Source organism: Callospermophilus lateralis, chromosome 2 (assembly GCF_048772815.1).
Source record: "Callospermophilus lateralis isolate mCalLat2 chromosome 2, mCalLat2.hap1, whole genome shotgun sequence".
NCBI lineage: Eukaryota > Metazoa > Chordata > Mammalia > Rodentia > Sciuridae > Callospermophilus > Callospermophilus lateralis.
In genome coordinates, this window is record NC_135306.1 from 193,234,123 (window position 1) to 193,259,358 (window position 25,236).

Below are 25,236 nucleotides of genomic sequence, written 5' to 3' on the forward strand. Positions count from 1 at the left end.
GGTGGCGTGCTTGCCTAGCACGAGAGAGGCACTGAGTTCATCCAATGGTCACCGCCCACCTGGTCTGCAAGAGGGGTGGTCCTGGCAGGAGCCCATGTTCTGCAGGAGGTGGAGGCATCTCTAGCTCCGAATACTACTTGGTGTCCCCCCTCCCTATTTCCCTGGTCCACCTATGTCCTGCCCCATGCTAGCCTCACTCTCAGCGCCCACAGTTGGACCGACTCTCCTACAAAGAGGCTCAAGTATTCCTGCAAAGCTGCCGGCTGGCTGAGGAAATTGCTAAGAGCAAGCAGACTGGGTAGGTGTCCCTGCTGCTCAGAGGGCAGCTATTCCTCAGCCGCATTGCAGAGGGAGGCAGTTGGACCACCTGAGCCGCTCTCTCAAGACCAACCTGGAAATAATCCAGGTGGGAGAGGTGCTTTTTTAAGCAGGTGGTCTGTGGCCTGCGCTTGAGTGGGTGCTGCTGCTCACTGGCTCTACCTTCATAGGCCCCTTGTGCCCAAGTCCTTGTCCAAGAAATGAGCTGGAGGTGGAGTTAGTGTACAGATGCTAAGAACAGAGACGGGCCCACAGTCAGGGCCCGGTAGATAGCTCATCGTCCACCATGGGACACCAGTAGCATAAGACGAGTCCAAGGCTGCAGCTGGACCTAAAATGTCCCCAGAGTGGTGGGAGGTTGAGGGACTCTTGGGAGGTTGGCCCAGGGAGGTACTGGTTCATGAGGGTGTTCCTGAGGGGGACCCTGGTCCTTTATCCTGTAGTCATGAGTCTCCTCAAGGGGTACCCAGGTCCCTTCCCCTCTTTCTCACCCTATTCTGAGGTGAGCAGGTCTTGCTCTGCCTGAGCTCCCCCCATGACCAGCTGCCTCACTACATTGGGTCAAGCAGCCGGCCCCATAGAAGCTTGTCGACTCTCAAGATGCCCAAGCCCACTGGCCAACCTGCGTCATGCCTGGGCCACAGCTGGTCACACACATGCCAAGCCTTGGTAAACCCTCTGCTGCCAGGACACCACCGCCCCACTTTGTGTGTCGGGGGGGGGGGGGTCCTTGATTCCTTGATGCTGCAGGCTCCTTTCTCCAGCGTCTGGGCCATGCCTGGACTGAAGCCTCCAAAGCTGTGGGCCCAAGCAGCCTCTGCCCTTTGTGAGCCAGTTGCCCTGGGTGTGCTTTGGGGTGGCGAGCTGACCAATACCACTCTTTAGGACAGAGAAGCCATTCTGCAGCCTAATACCCAATAGGGGCCACCCAAGAGCTCTTGGCCTGCCCAACCCATCCAGTGACTTGCCAGGGAAAGTGCCTTCCACGAGCCACACAGTGGCTGCCCTTTGTTTCTGGGGCTCCTTGATGACACACTGCGTGCTATGAGCCAGCCCACACTGGAGCACCCGGTCCTGGAACCCCTGCCTGCAGAGGCCATGGCAGATCTGCTCTCGTCACCCCAGGCAGGGGCTCCAGCTTTGTTTGGAGGTCAGAGTGGCAGGCCACTACCCAGATGTCCAGCCAGCGCTTCAGAGCCAGCAACAGTGTGATGCCTGTGGGGTCACCTCTCAGGACCCAGGTCCTCCCACCCTGCTCCTACACCTCACCCCAGGCTGGTGGAGACGCCCACTCGGGTACATTTCCAAATGCTGTGTTTATTTTACTCCCTCTGTGCTCAGTGTGGGACCGACATAGATGCCACGGTCCTGTGACTTGAAGGTCCCCACGTTCAAATGCAGCAACCAAGTTGTGTGGGAAGAGAATCACCGCCACCATGGGGAGGGGACAGAGAGCCAGATCACCCTGCAGCCCTGAGGAGCCACTCCTAAAGGTCCAGATGGCTGCAGATGGAGGTCTCCAATCTTTAGCTTTTCCACCAGTACCGGTTGTCCTCGTCAAAGGAGTACCAGCTGCTGTCGATCACCACGTGGGGCCTGAGCCGCTGTACCTCCTCCAGCAGCCATCTTATCTGCACGGGATACTGCTCTTTCCACAGGCTGTGGGCAGAGAGGGCACCCGTTATGCCGAGACCTCGACTCCACCTTCCTCCAGCCTCCTGGGATCCTGGAGAAGGATCCAGCCTTCCCCGCCACGCCTGAGGGGGACAGTATGCTCCCCACAGGGTCAGTCCCTTCAGGCAAAGGAACCCCTGGATATGTCAGAGGCCACCCTGGGCTCCCGTCCTGTTCACTGTCACCAGCCCTTCCCAAGGATCTCTGTGCTAGGCCTTATCATGAGGTCTAGAGGAACAGTGATGGACAGGGTGGTCCCCAACTTCACTCCACTCATCTGAGGAGAGAAACAGGTATTTCAGTAGATTTTGTAGAAGGGAAAATGGGCTCAGAAAAGGTCAATCAGCAGAAACCACGTCCGCTTCTCCACCACGTCCACAGTCACACGATCCCCAAAGACTGCTGGACCTAGAATGTCCCCAGAGTAGTGGGAGGTGGAAGGACCCTTGGGAGGTGGGCCCAGGGAGGTCCTTGTTCACGAGGGTGTCCTTGGGCCTGCTCTCCCAGCCCTGTGCCTGCGGTTCCAGCATTGGGTCAAGCAGCCGGCCCCGGAGAAGCTTGTCAGCTCTCAAGATGCCCAAGCCCACTGGCCAACCTGCGTCATGCCTGGGCCACAGCTGGTCACACACATGCCAAGCCTTGGTAAACCCTCTGCTGCCAGGACACCACTGCCCCCCTGTGTTGGGGGGGTGGTCCTTGATTCCTTGATGCTGCAGGCTCCTTTCTCCAGCATCAAATCATAGCCCCGCTCACCATCAGGATGAAGGCTTTAGCTTCTACGATAGTTTCCGTGTTTGGCAGGGAAACCATGTCTCTGTGCTGTGGCCTTCATGGGAAAGAGATCACCCTTGGCCCCTGGGAACTCCCTCAAGTGGCTCCATCCATGCAGCACAGCAGTGCTGGGCAGACTCTTCAGCCTGGCTCTCACTAGTGCCGCCCTCTGGGGCTGGGCCACCTCCGTTTGTCCTGTTCTGGATCTTGCCCAAGCTCCTGTCTCACATGCCACCACACCTTAGATACAGAGCTGCTGGAGGCCTTCCTGGATCCTAAAGATCAGATTTTGAACATCTGGACTGAGGCTCTCCCTGACCATGGGCTTATCGTCCACCATCCTGTCAACCCCAGCCTTTACCACTGCTCCCTCTTCTCATTACCTTCCCTCGACTCTCAGCCAGGAGTGCTCCCACCTCACCGTGTGCCCTGAGGGCTCAGATCAAGTGCCTGCTGCTGGGGAGCACTGTGACCTGCGAGTGCCTCCTCAAGTCTACGGCTCTTATATCTCACTCCCTCCTTGGCATTGACCATCTGCAGTGACCCCGAACCTTATATTTTAATTTAACCTTTAATATACTTAAAAATGACTGCTTACTCTCTTCTAAGTACAGTCCAGGACAGTAAGTACACTTGTGCTGTTGGACACTCCTGTAGAACTTGTGTGTTGTCCCCAGCTGCTCAGTCCCCAGCCACTTCCCCTCGCACCCTGAGACCAGGCTATGTACTACATGGGAGAGCACAACAGTGTCCTGGCCCACTTAGTGTAGTGCCCTCAAGGCTCCTCTGCGGAGCCAGGTCAGAACTGCCCTTCAAGGCACCATGTTCCACTGCCGACGTGGATGGCACTGCTCACCCATCACCTGCCTCTTGGCTACCACTGGGTGCTGCTGCTGCAGCAGGGGTGCCAGTGCCTCAGGTCTTGCTTTTAGCTGCTGAGTAGAGCCATTCTGTTGATTTCTGGGCTTGAATACCAGTAGATTCCCTTCTCCCCCTCCCCAGCCCACCTGAAAGCAAGTTCCTGAGATGCTGAACCTCCATCTCCAACTCCATGTGCTCCCGGCATCCAGCATGGAGCCTGCGGCACAGCCGGTACCCACAGCTGGGACAGAGCTAGCTGCTTCTCACCAGCTAGCCTGCCTGCCTGAGAAGTAGGCCTGTGCCCCAGAACATTTGCCAGGGACTCACCCAATTATTCTTAGGTTGCACGTGGGCCGGGAGAAGGCGGAGCACAGCAGGGTCATCCCTGAGGGGTCGAAGTTGTTGCACAGCAGGTTCAGGCTGGTCAGGTAGTGGTTGCAGGAAAGGGCGGAGGACAGCACTTCGCAGCAATCAGTGGTCAGTCTGCACGCCTCCAGCCTGCAGCAGCAGGTGCCCAAGAAAACCCAGGATCAATGCCGTGTCCTGCACCAACCCGTGGATTTCATCTCAATGTCAAAGAAAAAGTGGGGGGTTGCACCCCATCTCTGGCTGGGCAGTTCCAGGAAAGACTCAAAGGTTCCCATTCAGACACATTCCCAAGTGAGGCTACTGCCCCCGAGCTCCCTTTGAGGGCTGCTGGGTGACCCAGATCAAGTTGGGGGAAGAAGGATGAAGGCCGAGAGCTGAAGGAGAGCAGCACGGGGGCAGCAGGGACTGCAGAGGTGGCGGCAGTGTCTGCAGGACCCCACATGGCCACAGCTCAGCCACAGGCAGTGGCGAGGGCCAGGCTTTGGGGGTTTACCACATGATAGCGGAAAGCCCTAGGGTAAGGCCCAGTGAGGACGTGGAGCTGCCTAGGTGTCCAGAGGCAGAACACGGAGCCCCTCCCGGCTTGCTGCAACAGGGACAGACAGGGCAGTGGCGCCCCAGGAGTGCAGGTGGTGGTGGAGGGCTTTATGTCCATTGTGGATTTTGAGGTTCTAAACTCACATGATAGAGTGTGGGGCTGGGCACAGGGTCATGTCTTGGTTTTGGTTCTGGAGCAGTTAAAGACAGAAAACGCCCATTAGGGAGGCCAAGGACAGGGCACGGGGGTCAGGGGACAGCAGCACTAGGCGCTGTGCAGTCAGGACCTGGGGTCTCTGCTGCTGGCGATGTTGACTCTGCATTAGGGAAGGCAGTGGCTGCAGACCCCGAGGGCTCCCTGGAAGCTCATCCCATGCTTTCCTCACGCGGGTTGCGCGGCGTCTGGAGGGGTGGTGTCATTTAAGCCCCAGGAAGAACAGGTAGGCCCAGAGGTTTACGGGCACGGAGTTGGTTTGAAATAAATGTCACTGGGAAGGGAAAAAAGATTAGCTGGAAAACGGATGCTGGGAAGGTAGGAAGTGATGTCCACGATCCTCAAGTGCCCCTGTCCCCAGCCCGCCTGTGCCCGTCACTTCAGAGCCTGTGGTTCCCAGGTCCTGAAGGCAGGCTGGGGTGTGGCGAGCATTTCAGGTGGAGGCCACAGCACCCACATGACAGGACACGGAGACCCAGATGGCTCTAAAGAAGGCCACGTGGGGCGGGTGGCCCTGGAGGGGGCCATACAGAACATGATGCCGGCACCTGGGTGGTGTCCGGTGAGTGCATCGGAGCCCCCAGTGGACCCCCTGGCAGAGCTGGGTGGCCACACCTCCACCCAGCTCCCTAGCTCCCTCCTCACCACGGGGGCAGGCGCTGTGCCTCCCCCTCCCAGCCCCTGGCACCCCATCGACCTCGTCTATGGGGTTGACTATCCTGCTTTTCTCCCCATCAATGGGATCAACACGCGTGACCTTGGGGATCTGGTTCCTTTCACATAGTGTGTTTCCGGGGTTCGCACGCGCTGTGGCAGGTACCAACACGGCTGAGCCGTGTTCCAAGCATGATCCAGGAGTGTCCTAAAGAGCCCCAGTGACTGACGCCCACTGGAGTTGGGAGCCACTGGGGTGACTGCTCAAGTGCCGTCCTTCCCCTAAATGGCCACACAAGCCCCCCACCCCATTTCCCAGCACCTTGGGCTGCTTGGGGGGTGCCCAGGGCTTTCTCCTGCAGACGCTGTGCCCACGCCCTGCTGCCCCTCATCTCATCCACAGCAGGGGGATGGAATTGAAGCCCAGGCCTGGGTCAGCTGTGCCCGTCCAACCTGGCAGGGCTGCTGGCCTCAGTGGGCCTCCCTCCTCCACACAGGGGCCTTCCGGCTTCCTCCCAGCTCTGCCTCCAAGGCCATCCCAGGAGCTTACCCGAGTCTCCTCAGCGAGCTGTCAGGCTGCCGCAGTCCCTCGCACAGCGCTGTCACTCCACTGTCCCCCAGGGCATTGGCGGCAAGGTCCAGGCTCTGGAGGTGCTTGTTCCTGGTGATGACGCAGGACAGGTTCTTGCAGCAGTCCGCGGTGAGCTGGCAACTCACCAACCTGCAGAGACCAGAGGCGGCCGACTTTCAGGGACAGTGCCACAGTGGGGCAATGTCGGGAGACCCCTGTGGGCTTCGTTCACTCCCTGTGGTTTGGAACGGGGCGGGCTGCTGGCACCAGAGGGCCATCTTGGGGAAAAGTGAGCAGGTCAGAGCTGGAGCCTCTCCTGGAGGGGCCCAGGTCCTTGGGGGTGGGGTGTGGGCAGCAGAACAGAAAAAGGAGAAACTGGCAGAGCCCAGAGGGGAGGGGTCAGCAGGGGCTGCCACAGGCTGGTGGGCCTGGCTCCCAAGGCCACATGGGCAGTGGGGGTGGAGCAGCTGAGGAATGGCTGCAGAGCTCATATGAGTGACAGTGACCGAGGGGGTCCATGCCCACCCAGGCTCAGCATCCCAAACCCAAAATGCTCCAGAAGTCAAACCCAGTACTGATGAGAAGCCACAAATGGCAACACCCATCGACACCTGTCCTCGTGTGCCAGGTCAGTCAACTCGGGGGCCTGAAGACTATACAAAATCACCCTCAGGCCCCCCGGGGATGGTGCACGTGAGGGAAGTGATTTGTGTGTAGACTTGGGTCCTTCCCTGACGTCTCCTTCTACAAACATTCCAAACTGTGAGGTAGATCCAAAGTCCAGAACACTCCTGGCTCAAGCATTTTGGACAAGGGACATTCTACTTGCATCTTCAGCTTGGAAACCATAGGTAGAGTGACCCTGGGGTCAGAGAGTCCTCGTGAGGCATGTGGCTCAAGACAGGGAGGGACTCAGCTATGAGAGCTCACATCTGAGGGCCGGGGGCAAGATTGTCTTAGGGACAGCGGGCAAACGATGACAAACTGAGGATCCCCTAAGCGCCCAGCAGTTTAGTGCAATCCCAGAGGAAGCGAGTCTCCATTCAATCAAGAGTAAAGTTCTATACCACCCAGAAGTAGGGCTTGAAATTAAAACCAATGAGGAATTCACATTGGGCGGCACCCAGAGGTTTGTTAGCACAATCTCTATCCAACTCCACTTACTAGTGGGAGGGCAGAGATTTCCAAATGGCCCTACTTTCTTGTCTACCAATTCCTCCTTTGTAACTGATCGACAATGCTATTAAACGTTCATGACTGTTGGGGCTGGGGATGTGGCTAAAGCGGTAGGACGCTCGCCTGGCATGCGTGCAGCCCGGGTTCGATCCTCAGCACCACATACAAACAAAGATGTTGTGTCTGCTAAAAACTAAAAAATAAATATTGAAATTCTCTCTTTAAAAAAAAGATGTTTATGACCGAGACACTGGACCTAAGGGAAGTGCCCACCTTTAGGGGATTTTAAAGGTCACATCCACCAATGAGTGGGGTGCTGGGTCATGCTTTAGCATACCCTATCAAGGGCGGAGTATGGGACAAAGCAGAGGTTTCCATCTGTGACACTCTAGTTCCTGCTGGCTTGGTGGCACCCTCTGAGATTGGATAGAGGAGTGCATTAAGTACCCACCCCCAGGACCTCCAGCGCAGGGCATCTGCCCTTGCATACTCTCTGTGACCCCACACTTCACCTTGCCACAGGAAACCCGAGCTCCTGTGGACCCCGGCACCCCAGGCCTGCAGAGTGCAGGCTGCCCCCGACCCCCATGGTGCTCACTCCAGGTCCTGGAGGCGGCAGCAGGGTTCCTGCAGGACCTCGCACAGAAGCTTCAACCCTTTGTCCTTCAAAGGGTTCCTGTTGAGGCTCAGGTGCGTCAGCCCCAGATGTGGGTTGCTTGTGAAGGCCAATGCAAGGAAGCCGCAGCCCACCACGTCCAGGTCGCACTGGTTTAGTCTGTGGGACACAAGGGCAAGGAAGGGTTGGGCCCCCTCCCCTCAGGAAGGGCCACGTCTGATCAGGAGGGCTGTGGGGCTCAGGGTAGTGGCACTTGGCACATGGGGTGCCAGATCCTCCTCTTTACCTCTCCTTAGACCCTGAGGATTATCTTCCCATGGCTGCCATTCACAAGTGGCCACCACGTAGTTGCCCAGGACTCGAACCTACCACCTTATGATGGAAGTCCATGCGGCATGGGCTTCCTGGGCCAGGGCCTAGCAGGGAATAGGGCCGTGTTCCCCACAGGCTCCAGGAGGAGCTGCTCCTGCCCTTCCCAGACTTCAGGGCCATCCTCCAATGGCTGGTTGATAGCATCACTTGGATGCCCACCTCCTGCTTCTCTGCTCCCCTCTTTTAAGGGCCCCTGTGATTACTGCTGGCCATCCCCATAATCTACCAGGGGTCTCCCATCTCAAGACCCTCAGACTCAGCCATGGAGTCCCTTTTGCCATGTAAGGCAGCACATTCACAGGCCCCAGGGATGAGGTGTGGCAGCTGTTGGCGGGGGGCGCCATTCCACCTCCAGGGTTCAGCAACCCCCATCCACCTGGGAGCCCTCGGGCCTGGAAGGTACCTTGTGCTTAAGGTCATGTTCTTCCTTGGCCTGTGTATTAGGGGCTGAACCCAGGGGTGCAGACCACTGAGCCACATCCCCAGCCGTTGTTGGTTTTTTATACTTTGACACAGTGTCTCGCCAAGTTTCTGAGGCATCTATGGGGGTCCCAGGCCCCATCCTGCAGATCCCGGGGACACTTGTCTCGGGCCCCTTTGTGGCAGCACCCTCTACGTTCTGCCCCAGTTCTGTGCTTCGGGAACCACAGGGGCTACGTTAGAAGGCTGTGTGGCCACCCTCGGGCAGCGGGGCAGACAGACTCACATCAGCCTCTGGAGCGCACAGTTGGGAAGCCGGAGGGAGCGGCACAGCAGGTTCAGCCCTTCACTCCCCAGCTGGTTGTTGGACAGGCACAGGTGCGTCAAGCTGTGGTTGTGGACGAGGATGGAGGCCAGGTCTTGGGAGCCAGCGGCTGTGAGGCCACAGGTGTCCAGCCTTTAGAAGTGAGCCCGGGAAGAAATGAGTTTTTCCCCCAGAGGCCCTCCCTTGCCCCCATGAGGTTTTCCTGTCCCCCTCCCTTCCAGCACTGTGAGCCTGTGGGGAGTCCCGTTTGTGTGGCATTAGGCTCCCAGGGCCTCCTGGTTGGAGCTGTTTGAAGGAAGCTCTGCATCTGACAACCAGAGCAATCCAGAGCCCGACAGCTGCTCTCCCAGGGCTGTGGCTGCACTAACGGGGTCAGCATGCCAGGTGCCTGGCACACAGGCTCTCAGTGGACCATCCTTCTCTGACTTCAAGAGGGTAATTTGTGCTACTGTTCTCAACCTTGGCTATGACTCTGGACCTAAGGTGATGTGCTCCAGTGACAGCCAGGCCACAGCCTGGAGACCGGTCAGGGGTTGAATCCCTGCTTACCTGCCTGGTAAAGTTGGTGGGCATGCAGCTCTACTTTGCCCACCAACAGGGCAGGGATGGATGCCCCCCAGGCCTGCTAGACCATGCCTGGACCTGTCCCTCCCCTGCCCTTGGGCAGCAGGCAGAGGAATCTCACTGGGATTGTGGCTGATGCTCTGTGGGACCCGTCTGACCCAGTCTGTGCTGGAACCTGGGTGCTCTGTTCTGCCCTTCAGTCACTGGAGACCAATCTCCCCATCTGTGGAGGCAGCGCCTCCTTCTGAAAGGCCTCAAGTGGACACGTGGTCGCTTTCTGGAGTGGATTCCTACTGCTGCCCTCACATGGCTCAGAAGTGGAGGCAGACATTACTTACTGGGTCCTCCTGACACTGGGGCACTCCAAGACGCCATCCTCCCATGTGTCCCCACTTTAGGCTGTAGGGGGACAACCCCATGGTGCAGAGGGCCTCAGCCCTGGTGAGGGGAGCCACTTACACCAGCTCTGTCAGGGTGCACAATGAGGTCCTCAGGGCTTCACAGAGCGGCTCCAGGCCCTTGTCCGTCACCTCGTTCCTTGCCAGGCTGAGGGATTTTAGGCTGGTGGCTGTAGCGAGCATCTGGGAGATCACCGGGTAGCAGGCTTGGGTCAACCCACAGGAGTCCAGCCTGCAGAGACGGGCGGCATGAAGGCATCTCCCCTTGCAGGCCTGTTCCTCTGCTCACCTTCCTGGTCCTTGGATGCTGCTCCTGCCGCAGCATCTGAGCACAGGCCTGGCCCCAGGTCCTCATGGGTTTGGCTCCTTACTCAAGTGTCCTGGGTTTCACGTCTTTGGAGTGAGCTGGACGGACTACCTTATACTGCCCACCTTTCCCGCCGAGTTTCCCATAGCAGTGAACACCTGGGGGTGTCCCTGTATGTCTACCTCCCTGCCTAGAACGTCACCTCTGTGAGGTAGAGGCTGGCTTGCCTGGTTCCCCACTGCACTCCAGCAGCCACAGGACTGCCTGGCACGCAGACAGCACTTGGCATCTGCCAAAGGCCTGAGACCTCTGGCTGTGTCCGAGGGCAGAATGTACATTTAGCCTGTTGCCCAGCCATCCCACTCCAAGTCCACCTGCCACTCAAACACCTGCCCGGCAGGCAGCTCACCGTCCTTGGAACCGCCTAGTTTATCCTCTGGAAAACGGGGATGATGCCCCCACGCCAAGCACGTGAGATGTCTGACAGATGCGCGGGTTGTATCCAGCCACAGTAGATGCCAGCCATGCCCACCTGCTTGTCACGTGTGGAGTGGGACCACATTGCCCAGCCTGCCTTGCAGCAGGTCCTTTCACAAGACTGAGAGCCAGCTAAGGTGGCGAGGGAACCCTCTGACCCCCTCCAGCAGCCCCTCAGTGCCCATAGAGGGTTGGTGTCAGCATGGCTCTGGGTACCAAATACCCCAGATGCAAAAATGGCATAATCCTTGCCTAGGACCACGCAGCCCTCCCATGGGCCCTCATCTGCTGGAGACTTACTACCCAATATGGGGCAAATGCCACAGGAAGCTGCCAGGCTGTGTTCCCTGGGAACAGTCATGGGATAAAGGTCTGCCTGTTCTCGCGGACAGTTTCTTTTAACACTTCCAATACTTCTAGGTCGATGAGCCTGTGGGCCCGAACCTGTTCCAGTTCTAGAAATAGGATGTCAGCTAAGCAAAAGAATCCGACTTACAGGATTCCGAGCTTCACAATGTGGCCCACCTGCTATCCATGTCAGGTCCTGACCAGGGAGCCAGCCAGTCCACCCTGCATCCTTTCAACAACACTTGGGACATGACACAGGCCACATGTCCATAGGCCTTGGGGATACAGTGGTGAGGGAAATCGAGGTACCCTGCTGTCCCGAGCCACCAGGAGCCAACCCAGTATGCCTTTGGATTGCTGTTGTCCCCACTCCAGGCTATGAATGGCCTGTCCTGTCCCCCTCCTGTCTGGCAATGTCCCCTATTTTCCCTTTGAACCCCAGCCCTGACTGGTGGAGGAGGGGAAAGGAGGGGCCGGGAAGGACAGTTGGCAGCTGTCTCTTATGTGAGAGCCACACACTGGGCAGCCCCTCTCGCCCTCAGGACCTCTCTGGCTATGTGTGGCTGCACCATGAAGGTAAAGGGCCCAAGTCACAGGCCCAAGCCCATGTGGCAGTGGCACAGCCCCTGGTCTTCCCTGGCTGCCGGGCATCAGTGATGGAGCCTGAAGCAGGATCCAGGTTGCCCGTCGGGGAGGCCATGGGTGCAGCATTGCTAGACTAGGCTTTCCTGACTAATCTGGTCGGCATTGCCAGAAGCTGGACACACCAAGACACCTCTGGTCAGGTGAGCCTTAAGCCGACTGTGGCACGGCCTGGTCACCTATTGGCACTCGGCCACAGAGGAGCCCACCTAATGGCCCATGCAGGGAAGGACCTCACAGGCTGGTGGAGGAGCCTGTCTCAGGCAATGACACCATGATTCCACCTTATGGCATCCTCAAGAGGCTGAATTAGACGGAGAACACCAGGGGCCACAGGGCTCAGTGGGGAGGCTGCGGAGGGAATGAGACCAGGGAGGGGCGGTGCCAGAGGTATCCTGGGTACAGGGACGGGCATGGGTTTGTGCTGAAAAGGTTACAGGAGGGGCACTCATGTGCCAGGGCCTCCTGCTGTTGATGCTGTGGTGAGGTCATGTAGGACGTGACCACTGGGGGGACTGCCTGGGGATGCAGCGACCTCCAGTGACAGCTGTTTTTAACCTTTGTGAAAACTCTGGAGGTTGTTACTGCTGTGTGGTAACAAAGCCCGTCTTCATGATGTCTGAAACAGTTTGTTGCCTTAGCCGTTTTTAACTGCCATTCAATGGCACCAAGCACCTGCCTGGGTGGAGACACCCTCAGCACCACCCATCCCAGTGCCCCCATCTTCCCAACTCTGGTTTTGAAACTTTCTGTAATTACTTCAGAATAAAAATCAGACCCGAGGCTCACCTCAGAGCCTCCAGCAGGCAGCTGGGGTGCCGCAGGGCCTCACAGGCCACCTTCACGTCCTCCTCCCGCAGGGCCGTGCTGCCCAGGTCCAGCCGTCTAATGTTCCGGTTGATGATGAGTGTCATCCAGAGGTACTGCAGGCCGGGCGTGACCTCCGCATCTTTAAATCTGCAGAGCAGAGGGGACGTGAGGTGCCAGACACCGACGTGGCTTTGCCTCCTCGCCCTCTCCTGTGCCAGCTCTCAAGTCGCTTTTTGAGTTTTAATTTTAAAACGATACACACACGAACATGGAGAGCGAGCACTGGGCACAGGAAGAGAGGACACAACAGTGCTGGCTGGGGGCAGACTCGGCCTGCTGAGAACGGGGTGGAGCTGGAGACATGCAGCCCAGTCCAGGGAAAGCCAGCGTGGGTGCACACCTCAGGGATGAGACGGCTTTGGAAAGCAGTATGGGGTTCCTTAGAAAATTGGGAATGGAACCACCATTTGACCCAGCTATCCCTCTCCTTGGTCAATACCCAAAGGACTTAAAATCAGCATATTACAAGGACGCAGCCACATCAATGTTTATAGCAGCCCAATTCACAATAGTTAAACTGTGGAACCAACTTACATGCCCTTCAGTAGATGAATGGAAAAAGAAACTGTGGTATATATACATAATAAAATATTACTCAGCTTTAAAAGAATAAAATCAGGGCATTTGCAGGTAAATGGATGGAGTTGGAGAATATAATGCTAAGTGAAGTAAGCCAGTCCCCAAAAACCAAAGGCCGAATGTTCTCTCTGGTAAGTGGATGTGGATGTGGATTCCATAATAGGAGCGGGCGGGGGGGGGTGCGTGGGAAGAATGGAGGGACTGTGATTGGGCAAAGTGGGGGGAGGAGAGGGTAGGGGCATGGGGGCAGGAAAGATGGTGGAATGAGACAGACATCATTACCCGGGGTACATGTATAACTGCACACGTGGTGCAATGCTACATCGTGTATAACCAGAGAAATGAAAAGTTATGCTCCATTTGTGTACAATGAATCAAAATGCATTTTGCTGCCATATAGACCTAATTAGAATAAATAAATAAAAATAAAAAAGGATGTCACTGCAGGAGCATTCAGGGAATGCTAAGGACGACAGCTGTGAGCTCGGGGACCAGTGAGCCGCTGCCCGAATCTCCACCACTGCTGGGTACAGTGATGCCCACAGAGATGCTGCTGGGCAGGGGTGGGGTAGGGTGGAGGAGGTTCCCAGGGAGTAGCACTTAGAGGGACAGCCAGCCCTGGGGAAGTCCAGGTTGCCATGGGGTGTGAGGAGGAGGGATTCCTCCTTATTCTGGAGCCCAACTCCTCAGTCCAGCTGGCTGAGGAAAACTGCTCACAGAGGGAGGGGCAGGGTAGAGGGGGAGGTTAGCAACCGAAAACTTGAACACCCTCATCCTGGTGTTGCATGAATGTCACTTGGTCTTGGAAACAAAGTAGAAGAAATGTCACTTGGTCTTGGACACAAGGCAGCAGAGCTTCTGAAGTAGACCTGGCGCTTGGTCCTGCTCCAGGAGCCTTAAACAGTGTCCCAGCTCCATGCTACACCTAGAGCTCATTGGGCCCTCCTGGTTGGTGCTATGCTCAGTCCCCATCACCGAGGACAGGCTTCACAGGGTCTATGGACCACGTGTTTTGTACTCACTGTTGCCTCCAGCTCTACCATCACCGGAATGAGCTCTCCTCACGTTCTCCCCTCCTAACCAACTCCTACTCATCCTTCAAAACCCAGAGTAAGGGAACCTGCTTCAACAATCTAGTCACCCAGCACGGTTTCTAGCCACACCCCACCACCTTCCACAGCACGTATCCCCTCAGCACATCTGTGGGGTTACGGCCGGGTCTCCTCTCAGGACGGGGAGAACTTCCCAGGACAGTCCTGGGAAGAGCCTCTCTAGTACTGGGGCTGGGCAGCCTTACATCAGATTCTGTATTTTACAGGTCGGCCATCTTAGCTTGAGGCAGAGTGTCTTCATGGCCCATTTATTCAGGATGCTGTTTCCCAGGTGGAGCTGCTGCAGATTCGGGTGGGTGCCTAGGACCGAGCAGAAGCTTTCCCACCACTCGTCCACGAGGGCCTTCTGCTGCAGCCTGTTGGAGACACAGATGTGAGAGATGCACCTGGATGCCAGCAGCCCTGGGACAATGAGGAGCGAGATGACCAGGTTCAGCAAGATGGGCCCCTTCGTGCACTGCAGACTGGCCCTTACCCAGATGCTTCCTGAAAGTCTATGCCTGGGGCGGGGCATGAGGGTGTGTAGGCGCTACCTGCTCTCAAGCCACATTAGAGTTCTAGGTCCCCCAATAGATGCTGTGTCCACTGTGAAAACTGTGGCCATCCCACAAGAAATAAAAACAACCACGGCAGGACCCAGCAATCTCACTTCTGTGCAGCTCCCCCAAAGATCTGAAATCTGAAGAGCCTGGACCTGGGAGCAACCCGATGTCCCTCAGTGGATAAATGGATACAGAAGTGGTCTCTACACACAATGGAATTTTTATTTTGCCTTGAAGAAAATTTCCATTTTCAACAACAGATGAATCCAGGGGATGTTAAGCTGAGCGGAACAAGCAGGTCACAGAAGGACAACTGCTGTGTGACTACTTAGGTGAGGGACCCAGGATGGGTCAGCTAGAGCGGGGCCACCAGGGCCTCTGAAGGAAGGTTATGGAGTCACAGCTCTGGGTCCGAGACTTGGTCCCCGAGGCCCGCAGCAGAACCAGCATTAGCGATACTGATTTACATGTGAAACAGCGGTCACCTGTTCATGGCGGCCACCTCACCACTGGGCTGACGTTTCCAGGAGGCTGACTGATCTCACTGGAGTGCTCAAGGAATAAATAAAAAAAGCAAATGACAAACCTGAAAGACAGCATGGGAAATGAGTGACCCAGGCACAGAGGGACGAGCCATGATCTCACGAGGAATCTGAACAAGCCAACGATCATGAGCTGGGTAGTGGCTGTTGAAGCCTCGTGGGGCAGGGCAGACACTGGCCAAGGGACAACGGTTTGGTCAGGAGGAACCGGTTTCAGTGATCACTTGCACAGCATGGTGACCACAGTGCAAGCTCCTCCAGCAGAGCACGCTTCAGATCTAATCATTCCCCACCATAAGCCGCTGCCTTGCCAGGGCCTGGGTGTTTTTCAAGCACCGTGATAGCCCCCTGTGTGGGAATTTGCTGGAGTTCTAAGTCCAAGAGGTTGGAGCTACTTCCCCATGTTGTCAATGACACAAAGCTTGTTAAGGGAAGAGGTAAAATTCAAAACCAAGGTTGCCCAGTGTTCTTTGCTGAATTAAGCCTGCCCTGGATTAGCTCTGATGGTATTACCACCCAGTATCTGTGTGCTAACCAAATGCCATAGTTCCCAGGTGCTTCAGCTATAATCTCATGATAGCTCCATTGGTAAATGCCATTATGTCTGTTTTGCAGATGAGAAAACAGGCTCAGGCAGTTGGAGAACTTTCCTGAGGTCACACTCTGGGAAGTAATATGACCTACTATTTCCTACTACAGCTTAATTCCCTTGTAAGACCAGAAGCCATCTTGTCAAAAGTTATAAAAGGTTCATTTCTATTTTCTGTAAAATTGGGATTTCTATTTGACCTGGCCATATTTTGATGTTTTAAACTTGCTTGGAATGCCTGCCCATGCCTTGAACTCACTCATGCCTGGCTTTCCCTGACCAGATAACAACCCACTCTGAAACCTGAGTGGTGCCTCATAAATTTTGGCTTTACCTGACCAGATAACAATCCTCTCTGCAACCCTAATAGTGCCTCATAAATTCTGATGTTGGGATCTAAATTTACTCCGTAAGTGCAGAACCATTTACACCATTAACCTACTACCTGCCTTTGTATTTGCTTGTCAAAATTCTGTTATCTGTAAGTTCTCAAGACACACCCCCTTTTCAACTTTTTGTCCTATAAAACTGCGTTCCTAGAGAGCTGGAGTACCGTCTTCTATCCCACGGATTTTGGGAGAGAGAGAGTCCCAGCTAGTCAGAATTACAAGCTTGCTTTGATTTGATTTAAAATTGGAGTCGGTGGTCTTTTCTTTGTGTCATGGTTTAACAAGAGCCATCTTCTTGACTGGGTTTCTATGTGAGTCCTGGGAGGATGGGCAATTGGATAGACAGGCGCAGCACCATTGAGTACACACAGTAAACTCTCCATCCACGTGTGACCATGTAAATATAAGCAAGTTGTAATGGAATAAGATTAAGGGTTCACTTACCTCCTCGAGAAGTTAAGGCATTTTAAGAGCGCAATAGGCACATGTGGCTAGTGGGCGCCATATTGGATAAAGTATTGTGGAACACTTCCACCACTGCAGAAAATTCTATTAGCACAGCTCTGGACCCTACACTAGAGGGCAGTGTGTGAGTCAAAAGGATCAAATTGATAGAGAACTTTGAAAAAATTCCACATGCCCCCGGGGTTCCAGGCCCAGATCCTCTCCTTCAACAGTCTTCAGTGGGCCTAGTGTTTTTCAAGAGCTTATCCACAGTGAGCCAGATTTGGGGATCTCGATGATTTGTCCTACAAGGATCTGGAACCTTGTCAAACTCCAGAACTGAACTGCGGGAGGCACTCACCTTGGGGGAGCCACAGGGCACATTTCAGCAAGCTCGCTCCTCACGAAGATGTCTCTGACGTCCACCCGAATCTTCCGCAATTGCTGGCAGCGCTGGAGGCAGAAGGAGGAGGCCACGAGGTCCTCCCTCTGGTTGATGGGAAGCCGCATTTCCTGAAAGCTGCTCAATGCAGAAAGGACAAACTCTTCATCTTGAGTCTCGAAGAGGCAGTGGAAGGAGTCCAGCACATCCCGGGGGGTGGCCGTAGTGGCCCGTGGGGCCAGCAGAGACACCCAGCGCAGGAGTCTCTGCTTCACCCCCAGGGACACCTGGCAGCCCAGCAGGTCCTCTAGCGCCTTTAGTATGTCCTTGTTCATGAGCCCGAATAAGAACCGCTTCATGCCGAGCAGGTGAGAGCTCAAGGCCATCTGCTGAAGCTCCTTCAGCTCCGGCATGTTCTTGATTAACAGGAGGCAGTGGTCCTGCTCCCTCTCCCGCCCTTCCAGGAGGTAGTACAGGGCGGCACAGAACTCCTGCAGGCTGGGGTGCAGGAAGGTATAAGTGCTCTCCCCACGGTCCTCTCGGAGGAGGACGTCCATGTGGAACAGGGCGCACAGTGTGTCCACCCTCAGCCCGTGTACCCGCAGGTTGTCCTTGTAGAACACGGAGCGCGTGGTCCACACGCCCTCGGCTGCCATCCGGCATAAGCCCTTCAGGGTCACCCTCTCCCCCTGGTTGAGGCAGCGCAGTGGTACATCTCGGGGCCTGAGCTGGTGGAAGAGGAAGGTGGCATACAGGCCCGTGAGGGTCCGGCAGACGGGGGCCGAGCTGCTCCTCAGCCGCAGGGCCATGCTGAGCATCAGGCACACTGTGGAGACCTGGCACTGGTCCAGGAGCCGGTGACTGTCCACCACTGAGCGCAAGAGCTGTGTCCGGCAAGGGTCATCTGTGATGTGCTCAAGGAGCAGCCGAGTCCTCCTCTCCACCGACATGCCCCCCACCATCAGGTAAAGGGGGCACTGGACCAGTGACTTGAGCTTCTCCACGCCCACGTCTGTGACAGTGACCAGCAGGGAGGACTCGGGCAGCAGCACCTTCCTCAGCAGACTGCGCATCAGGACTGAGGCTGGCTGCTCTTTGGCCCAGTCTCCACAGAGCCGCTCATCATCCTCCCCGAGCCTGGTGTCTAGGTCATCAAAGTTGTCCACCACAAACAAGAGCTTCTCAGGCTGGGACATAATCTCTGCCACTGGAGCCTGGGAGTCTGGCCACTCTCTGGTGATCAACTTTGCAAAACTGCTCTCTTTCATCCATCGGATCTCCCTGGCCTGGAGAAAGAAGGCGTAGGAGAAAGTGTCTTGGTGGAATGTGCCCTGCGCCCAGCTCAGCATGAGCCTTCTGGCCAAAGCCGACTTCCCTGTGCCTGACTTGCCATGCAGGACCACGGTGCGTGCCCGGAAGCCCCTCTGGTCTGCGTGAAAAGCGTCAACCAGTGTTTGTATTTCTGGCCAGCCGGCAGTACTCTGCAAGCGGGGGTGTCTGTCTAACTCTGCGGTGAATCTGGTTATCACACGGTCCTTGTAGTCCTGCGAGGCACCTGGGCATGAGGCAGACAGGAGAGAGTGGCAGAAAGACAAAATTGGAACAAAGTGGTTTACAAGTGAAACACCAGCAGGGAGAATGTAATTGGCAATAGGGTTATTTTCTATCTCAAGAAAGAATCTGAATGAACTTACCGTAAAGAAATGAGAGTTTATAGTGGTGGCTACACTAGTTACCCCGAGTTTTTCACCATCAGTGCATACACGGATCCAAACACACTGTACCTCCACACGTATGAGCACAATGAACATGCACAAAAGTTCCTGGGCCAGAATCAGTGGATCCTGGTGCAGACGGCTCAAGCTCTGGGTCTTTTGCTCTTTCCTGGCAATATGCTGTTGATGGGCTCTGCCCCTTCTCCCCTGAAACTGTGGCTCTCTCAGAAGCTCCCAAAACTCTGCTCGCCCCGACATCTCTCAGACCCCAAGATGTGCTGTGCTACGTTTGTTTGCTTACTGTCTCTACCCATCCATTCTGCTTGTGGGCTTTCCTCCTCACGGGGGTCTTCAGCATTTCTAACAGTGCCTGGGGCCCGTTGAGTAATTTCTGTAGACTCTGAAAGATAGGAGCCTGGGGGAGCTGAGGGTCTTGCACCATGGCATTAACATCTACATGTGCAAGAGAAGTGCAGCCTCAGCTACTGTGGAGACCCCTAGAGGGTCTACAGAAAAGGGGGCATGTCTCTTGGAGTTGGTGCCTGAGTGGAGTCCCAGCTCCACTGCAGTGTCCGTGTGATCCGAGACGTGGATCTCCTACTCTGGGCTCCAGTTCCCCACCTCCGAAGTCCTCCTGTGGTTTGGTGAGAGATTTAAGGAGGAGTACTCAACCTCCACTAGCTCAGGCCGGCCGAGCGTGCCAGGTGGTGCCCGTGAACCATGCGGTCGTAACCCTGCTGACTTTGATCTCCAAGCTCAAACTCATTCTTCCTTGCATTTTGTACACTCTACAAGAATAGTGCTTTGCCCTTCACCTGGGCCTCTCCAATGCCTTCAGGTGTCTGTTCAAGTACCCAGCAGGTACTTGATAAATACCAAATATTGGTATCTTGGGACCTTCAATTTCCTGGTCCTACCATTATGCTGCCAAACAAACAAACAAACAAACAAAAAAACCAAAAAAAAACCCTCATAGCAAGATTCTCTGCACCAACCTTATGTGATTATTAAAGTACAAAAACCTATGCAGAACTCGTACTTCACAGGAATACGAGGGAAAGCCGCTAACAGATCCACATTGCAGCTGTCGGAAGGAGACCTGGAGCCTGGAGCCTGTGCTGGAGGAGCCTGGACCCAGGTCCTCCTCACAGGACTGGCTGTGCCAGTGGAGTTAGGGGTTCCAGAGGCAGGAAGACACTACAGTGGACCCAGGCTTCTTTGCTTCCTCCTCAGCCACCTCTTTTCTTCCATGGCTCTAATTGTCAAGAGTGCAAAACTTCTAAGACCTCCCTAGAGCCCAGGCCCCTGAATCCAATTCATCAGCCTCAGGAAACCCAGGGACCTCAAAGCATGAAAACCCACATCGTCGTTTACCTCCAGCCCCCAACTCATTCCTTCTCTTAGTTTCCTGTGAGTCATAATCAGAATAAGGCTTATACTGCATGGTAACTGGAAATAGATATGGATCTCCTTGTTCTGGACATGAATGTATTTCTGGCCTCTTCCATCCTCCATGACAGAGTGCTCAGGGACACAGTGGGGACACCAGTACCTCCCTGTGAAGCTGGGACAAGGGCGACGTTGACGAACAAACATGGAGATCACCACCTGGCCTGGGTGAGTGTCCTAGGCAAGTCGTCAAGGGTGCATTTGAAGTCAACAATTCCGGCAACCAGTACTTTTTCTTATATTGGTGGAATGGAAGGTTAGTAACACACAGTCGGCGCGTTACGTTGTACCCGTGGAATAAGAGCCCAGCTTGACACGATTTCAGAGTCTGGGACTGTAGTCATGACTCCCTCATTACCGCCCAATGACCTCTCCCAACAGCAGGTGTGGGCGGCTATCATTCCTGTTTTCTGAGGCCGCTAGACATCAGGTTCTGCCACCCGAATGTCATGAGCCAGGTCACCAATCACCATCACTGCCTCTGAGCACAGGTGTTCACAGCATCTTTTACCACAGCCCAAAGTGGGCACAACCCAGGTTCCCACCAGCCGGGGAACAGATGGAGACAATGTGGAAGGCCCAGCTGTCAGGCACCAAAGCCAACCAGAGGCTGACCCCTGACAACCTGGATGAACCCTGATGGCTCAAGGTCAAGGAAGCCCACCACCAAGTCCACACTCTTCATTTACATAAAGTGTGGGCATGGGGGTGGGGTGGGTGGGTGGGTGGCTGTGTTCCTGGCCATAACCCAGGGCCTGGTGGCAGGGGCCATGGGGAGTGAGTATCATGGCCTGGGGCTTGAGAGGGGAAGTGTAAAATCTGATGAATTAAAGCCCAGTGAACTACCCAGGTGGGCTCCACAGCCCCCTCCTCCACCCAGCTGCCTCCAGCTGCCAAAGGAACTGGGGCTTCCCTCACCTGGTCTGCGCGTCTCTGCAGCTGTCCCACCGCCTTGCTGTATAGTTTGCGAAGTTTCTGCAAGAGAAGTGTAAGGCCCGTTTACTGAAAGGCACAAGACAATTGAAAGAGGCCTCAAAGCAATGGTAAGACCACCCTGTGTTCATGGTTGAAGACGCCTCGTTTGTAGTTAATACTCCCAGTATTGATCTATGTAATTTCATGCCATGCATGTCAAAATCCCAGAGGATGAATTCTTTTACAAAATTGTCAAGCTGATCCTAAAATTCATATGGAGATCCCAGGGGCACAGAATGGCTCAGAAATCTTGAGGACAAATTGGAGAATCACACCTCCTGATGTCAAAGCTTACCAAGAATCAAAAGTGGTTGGGTCTATGTGGTATTGCCTCAAAAAAGACACACAGATCCATGGAATGGGACCGTCCCCAAAGCAAACCCCTGCCTCTGTTCAACTCATTAGAAAGAGTACTTGACAGTTGAGTTTTTAAGATCAGACTTCAACAATTGTTACTGGAATTGGAAATTCCCCAGCCAAGGGATGAAGATAGATCCCTACACCTCATACAATCAACTCAAAATACGACTTGCTCACATCAAGCTAGTGTTCTAGTGCTGAGCTACATCCCCTACTTGAACTAATTGCTCTCTTAAGAGCTATGACTATAAAACTCTTAAGAAAATACTGACATAAACCATGATCTTGGGCTAGGGAATAGATTTTAGATTGGACACTAAAAGCTCAAGAAAATGTGCCTTCATAAAAATTTAAACCTTTTGTTTTGAAGGACACTATTAAGAGAGTGAAAAGAAAATCCAGACAATGAGAAAATACTTGCCGGTCATGTATCTGTTTAGGACCTCGTATCCAAAAAAACAGAGAGAGACATTATAGCCCAATGACAGTTAAATGGATGAAGGCTTTGAATGTACATTTCTCTGAATATGGAGATAGACAATGAGCATGTGAAAAGATTCTCAACATGATCTGGGGACTGACTGACATTTACCATATGGAACAAGAGCATCCATCCTTCCACCTCCCCCCCCCCACCTCCCCCACAAACCTGGTGCTTCTTCTCCACTGGGTCCTTGGGTAGTCTTTAGTAGCTCAGACTTTGAGATCTGAGACATTGCACATGCTAGAACAGAGAAGAGAGAATGGTGTAAGCTGTAGCAACCACCCAAGCCAGGGGCAAGCTCAGGCCTGCCTACGTTACTGAAGGACCTAGAGGAGCCCAGGAGATCAGTTTATCCCATGTAGAGCCCGTGGTGGGCACATGGGGTCAGTCCTCCTATGCCTGGAGCACAGTGAGGTGGCAACTAATGGGAAAGGATGCTCTGTGGTTCACCTGCCTGCCGTGTGGCCCTGGTAGGTGGTGTGCTGTGGTGGTACACTGTGGTCACTAAATGCTCACGTTCAGGAGCCATCCTCCAACCCTCTCACTTCCGACCCAGTCAACCACCCACCTGAGGCCTTGAGTTACACAAATGGGACATCCTCAAGCTATGTGGGCCAAGGTGGGTCCAAGGCCAACAGACCCTTGCCTTACCCCAGTGCTTCCTGGGATGAGGCCACGCAGCTCCACCCACCTGGGGTCTCCCTCCAGAAACCCAGGTACCATCCTGACACCATCTTCTCTCAAGTCCTTATATGATTCTGCCTGCTTCAGATCATTTCCCAGTTGTGCTTCTGCATCCTTCTCTACCACCTAGTCCAGGCGGCCTCCACGTCTCTCCTGGCTTCCCTAGAACAGCCTTGGCCTTCCCACAGCTCCTTTGGGTCTCAGCCCTTCAGCAGCAGCACTGAAACGCCCGCTCTCCCAGCCCCACCCACGGGACACTGCTCAGGCTTGCCAGCATTTTGGAGAGGCTGTGACCCCACCAGCCCCTTCTCCACATCCAGCCCCGAGCCCTCTCCTCACCAAGGCTTCCTACCACTGCTGCCTCTTGCTCAGAACCTTCTGTACCATGCCCTATTCCTCTTCCTCCAAAGCTTTCTTCTTCTTCTAGAAGTGATCCTAGACTTCACGTCCCTCTGGTCTGCTGTAGAAACCTCTCAATTTTGCTATACCATCCATTTTTTAAGATTAAGGCCCATGTGTCTCTGCGATGCTGAAAGCCAAGTCCTTGGTGGTGGACAGAGGACAATTTAAATATATGCTAAACAAGTGTTACCTAAAGTCACTGGTGGGCTCCCCAGAGCAGCCAGGTTGCAGGACTTGAAAGCAGCTCTGCTTCAGCTTCTGCTGGGGGAGCCCATTTCATGGGGAGGGCTCGAGGACCAGCCTCAGGGCCCACGGACATTTCCATGTGACTGTGACCTACTACGGTGACTCAGTAGAATCAGCTACCCTAGCTTCCTGCAAAGAGCCCAATGTGTCTCCCACACAGGCTTCTCCACAGCTCAGAGGCGACAGGCTGAGCCGAGTGTGGGTGAGTGACGGATGACGAGCAGACCCAAGATTCCCACAGTCAGCAGGGCTGCTTCGGCTGCCCAGTCCTGGAGCTTTTTGCAATACGTTCTCCGTCTACCGTTGAGGAGACTTTCTTCTGATAAAGGAGAACTACGTTTTAAAATGATCTTTCTCCTAAAGACCCCCAAATAACTCCTGATCGAAGTCCACTGCTAAGGTAGAATCACACGTCTGATCCGAGTCTCCTGCTGAGACTCCAGTGCCACCATCTAGGGGAGGCCAACCCCTCAGTCAGCACCATTAGCCCCATCCTTCTGCCTGGGGCTGGGGCAGACACGGACATCAGACATTGATGTGCATCGTCACGTGGAGCCTTTGCAAACACACACATTCTATCGCCAGGAGCTGCAATTCCCAGACGTGGGATCCAAGGGAGGAATAGCAGAGACCCACGCAAGCTTGCACCAGTGAGAAGTGTAACCGAACACACTTACCACTCGAATCCTCTCAAACCCGGCCAACTTCCGCCTGAGTGGAGAGGCTGTCCACTGCTTCTCCCTGTGCCAAGTTCCAGCCGCTGAGGACACAGTGGCTTCTCACCATTCAGATTCCCGTGGCAGAGTGGACCTGGATGACGACGCCCCGTCCCCATCCTGAACCTGCCCCCGTCTTACCTTTCCTCTCCTCATCCCGCGCTTTCTCTGTGAGCGCGAAGAGGCTCATCTCTTGGAAGATGTTAATGCAGACAGTCCAGGCTACGTGCCCCACGTGGTACTCAAGCAGGAGGGCGGCCAGACCCTCAGGGCCGGCGGCATCCACCTCTGCACCAGGGATGGGGTTCTTGGCCACCTCCGAGTACCTCTCCTTCAGCAGTTTCTTGAAGGTGTGGAACTCTTCCTTGTCTAACTCCTGGAGGCACCACTGCAGCCCGTAGTTGGTCAAGGTGTACAACTGGTCCCTTTCCATCGCTGCGGAGGGCTGAGCCACGGCCTTAGGGGAAGGTGGACTTTCCTGATATGCAGAGCAAGTGGGACCTGGGGGGAGAGGTCCAGGCTCAGCCCACAGCACTGACTCAGGTGGCTTTGGGGGGGGGCAGGCAAGGGTCTCCGTCCCTCTTGGGAAATATTGGAGACACACAACACACAGATGACAACTCTTCAGAGAGCCAGGATTACAGCTGGGAACGTCAGCCCATGCCTGTCACCCCAGGGGCTTGAGAGGCTGAGGCAGGAGGAATAGAGTCAAAGCCAGCCTCAGCAATTTAGCAGGACTGTAAGCAACCTAGGGAGACCCTGTCTGGGGGAGAAAAGAAAAAAAAAAGCCAGCACCAATGGCCACTGTCCATCCTGTCATCAGGAGTTCTGGGATAGTGTGTTGCCGACTCTGCAGTCCCTCGAAAGTGCACCTGGCACAGATAAAGCTCAACATGCCCATCCGAGGCTCCTGGCTCAGGGAAGAGCAGTTGGGTTCCCAGCAGTTGCCACCAGCCTGCCCCACGGTGTCCAATCAGCCGAGGGCCACTGTGTGCTTAGCAGGAGTCACACAAATGCGGGAAATAGTCCTGGTAGAAGAATTACTGAAATATCTGAAAAATCTTACAGATAATGGACTTATAAAAGTTCAAAGAGGCAATCTGAAGTGAGCCAAGGATCTGGGAAGGCACTTCCCCAGGAGG

The 25,236-nt window shown here is 54.9% G+C and overlaps 1 protein-coding gene across 1 annotated transcript; it reads right to left on the reverse strand.

Annotated features, from left to right (window-relative positions):
• Positions 1 to 1,844: 1,844 nt before the first annotated feature.
• Positions 1,845 to 24,527, reverse strand: Nlrp5 (NLR family pyrin domain containing 5). The gene is made up of 11 exons (XM_077108602.1): positions 24,236 to 24,527; positions 21,146 to 21,202; positions 17,043 to 18,618; positions 14,361 to 14,531; positions 12,404 to 12,571; positions 9,902 to 10,072; positions 8,840 to 9,010; positions 7,744 to 7,920; positions 5,949 to 6,119; positions 3,952 to 4,122; positions 1,845 to 1,977 (listed from the first exon to the last, which is right to left on the reverse strand). Exons 1-11 carry the CDS (start codon positions 24,525 to 24,527, stop codon positions 1,845 to 1,847), a joined length of 3,258 nt encoding a protein of 1,085 aa, XP_076964717.1.
• Positions 24,528 to 25,236: the final 709 nt, after the last annotated feature.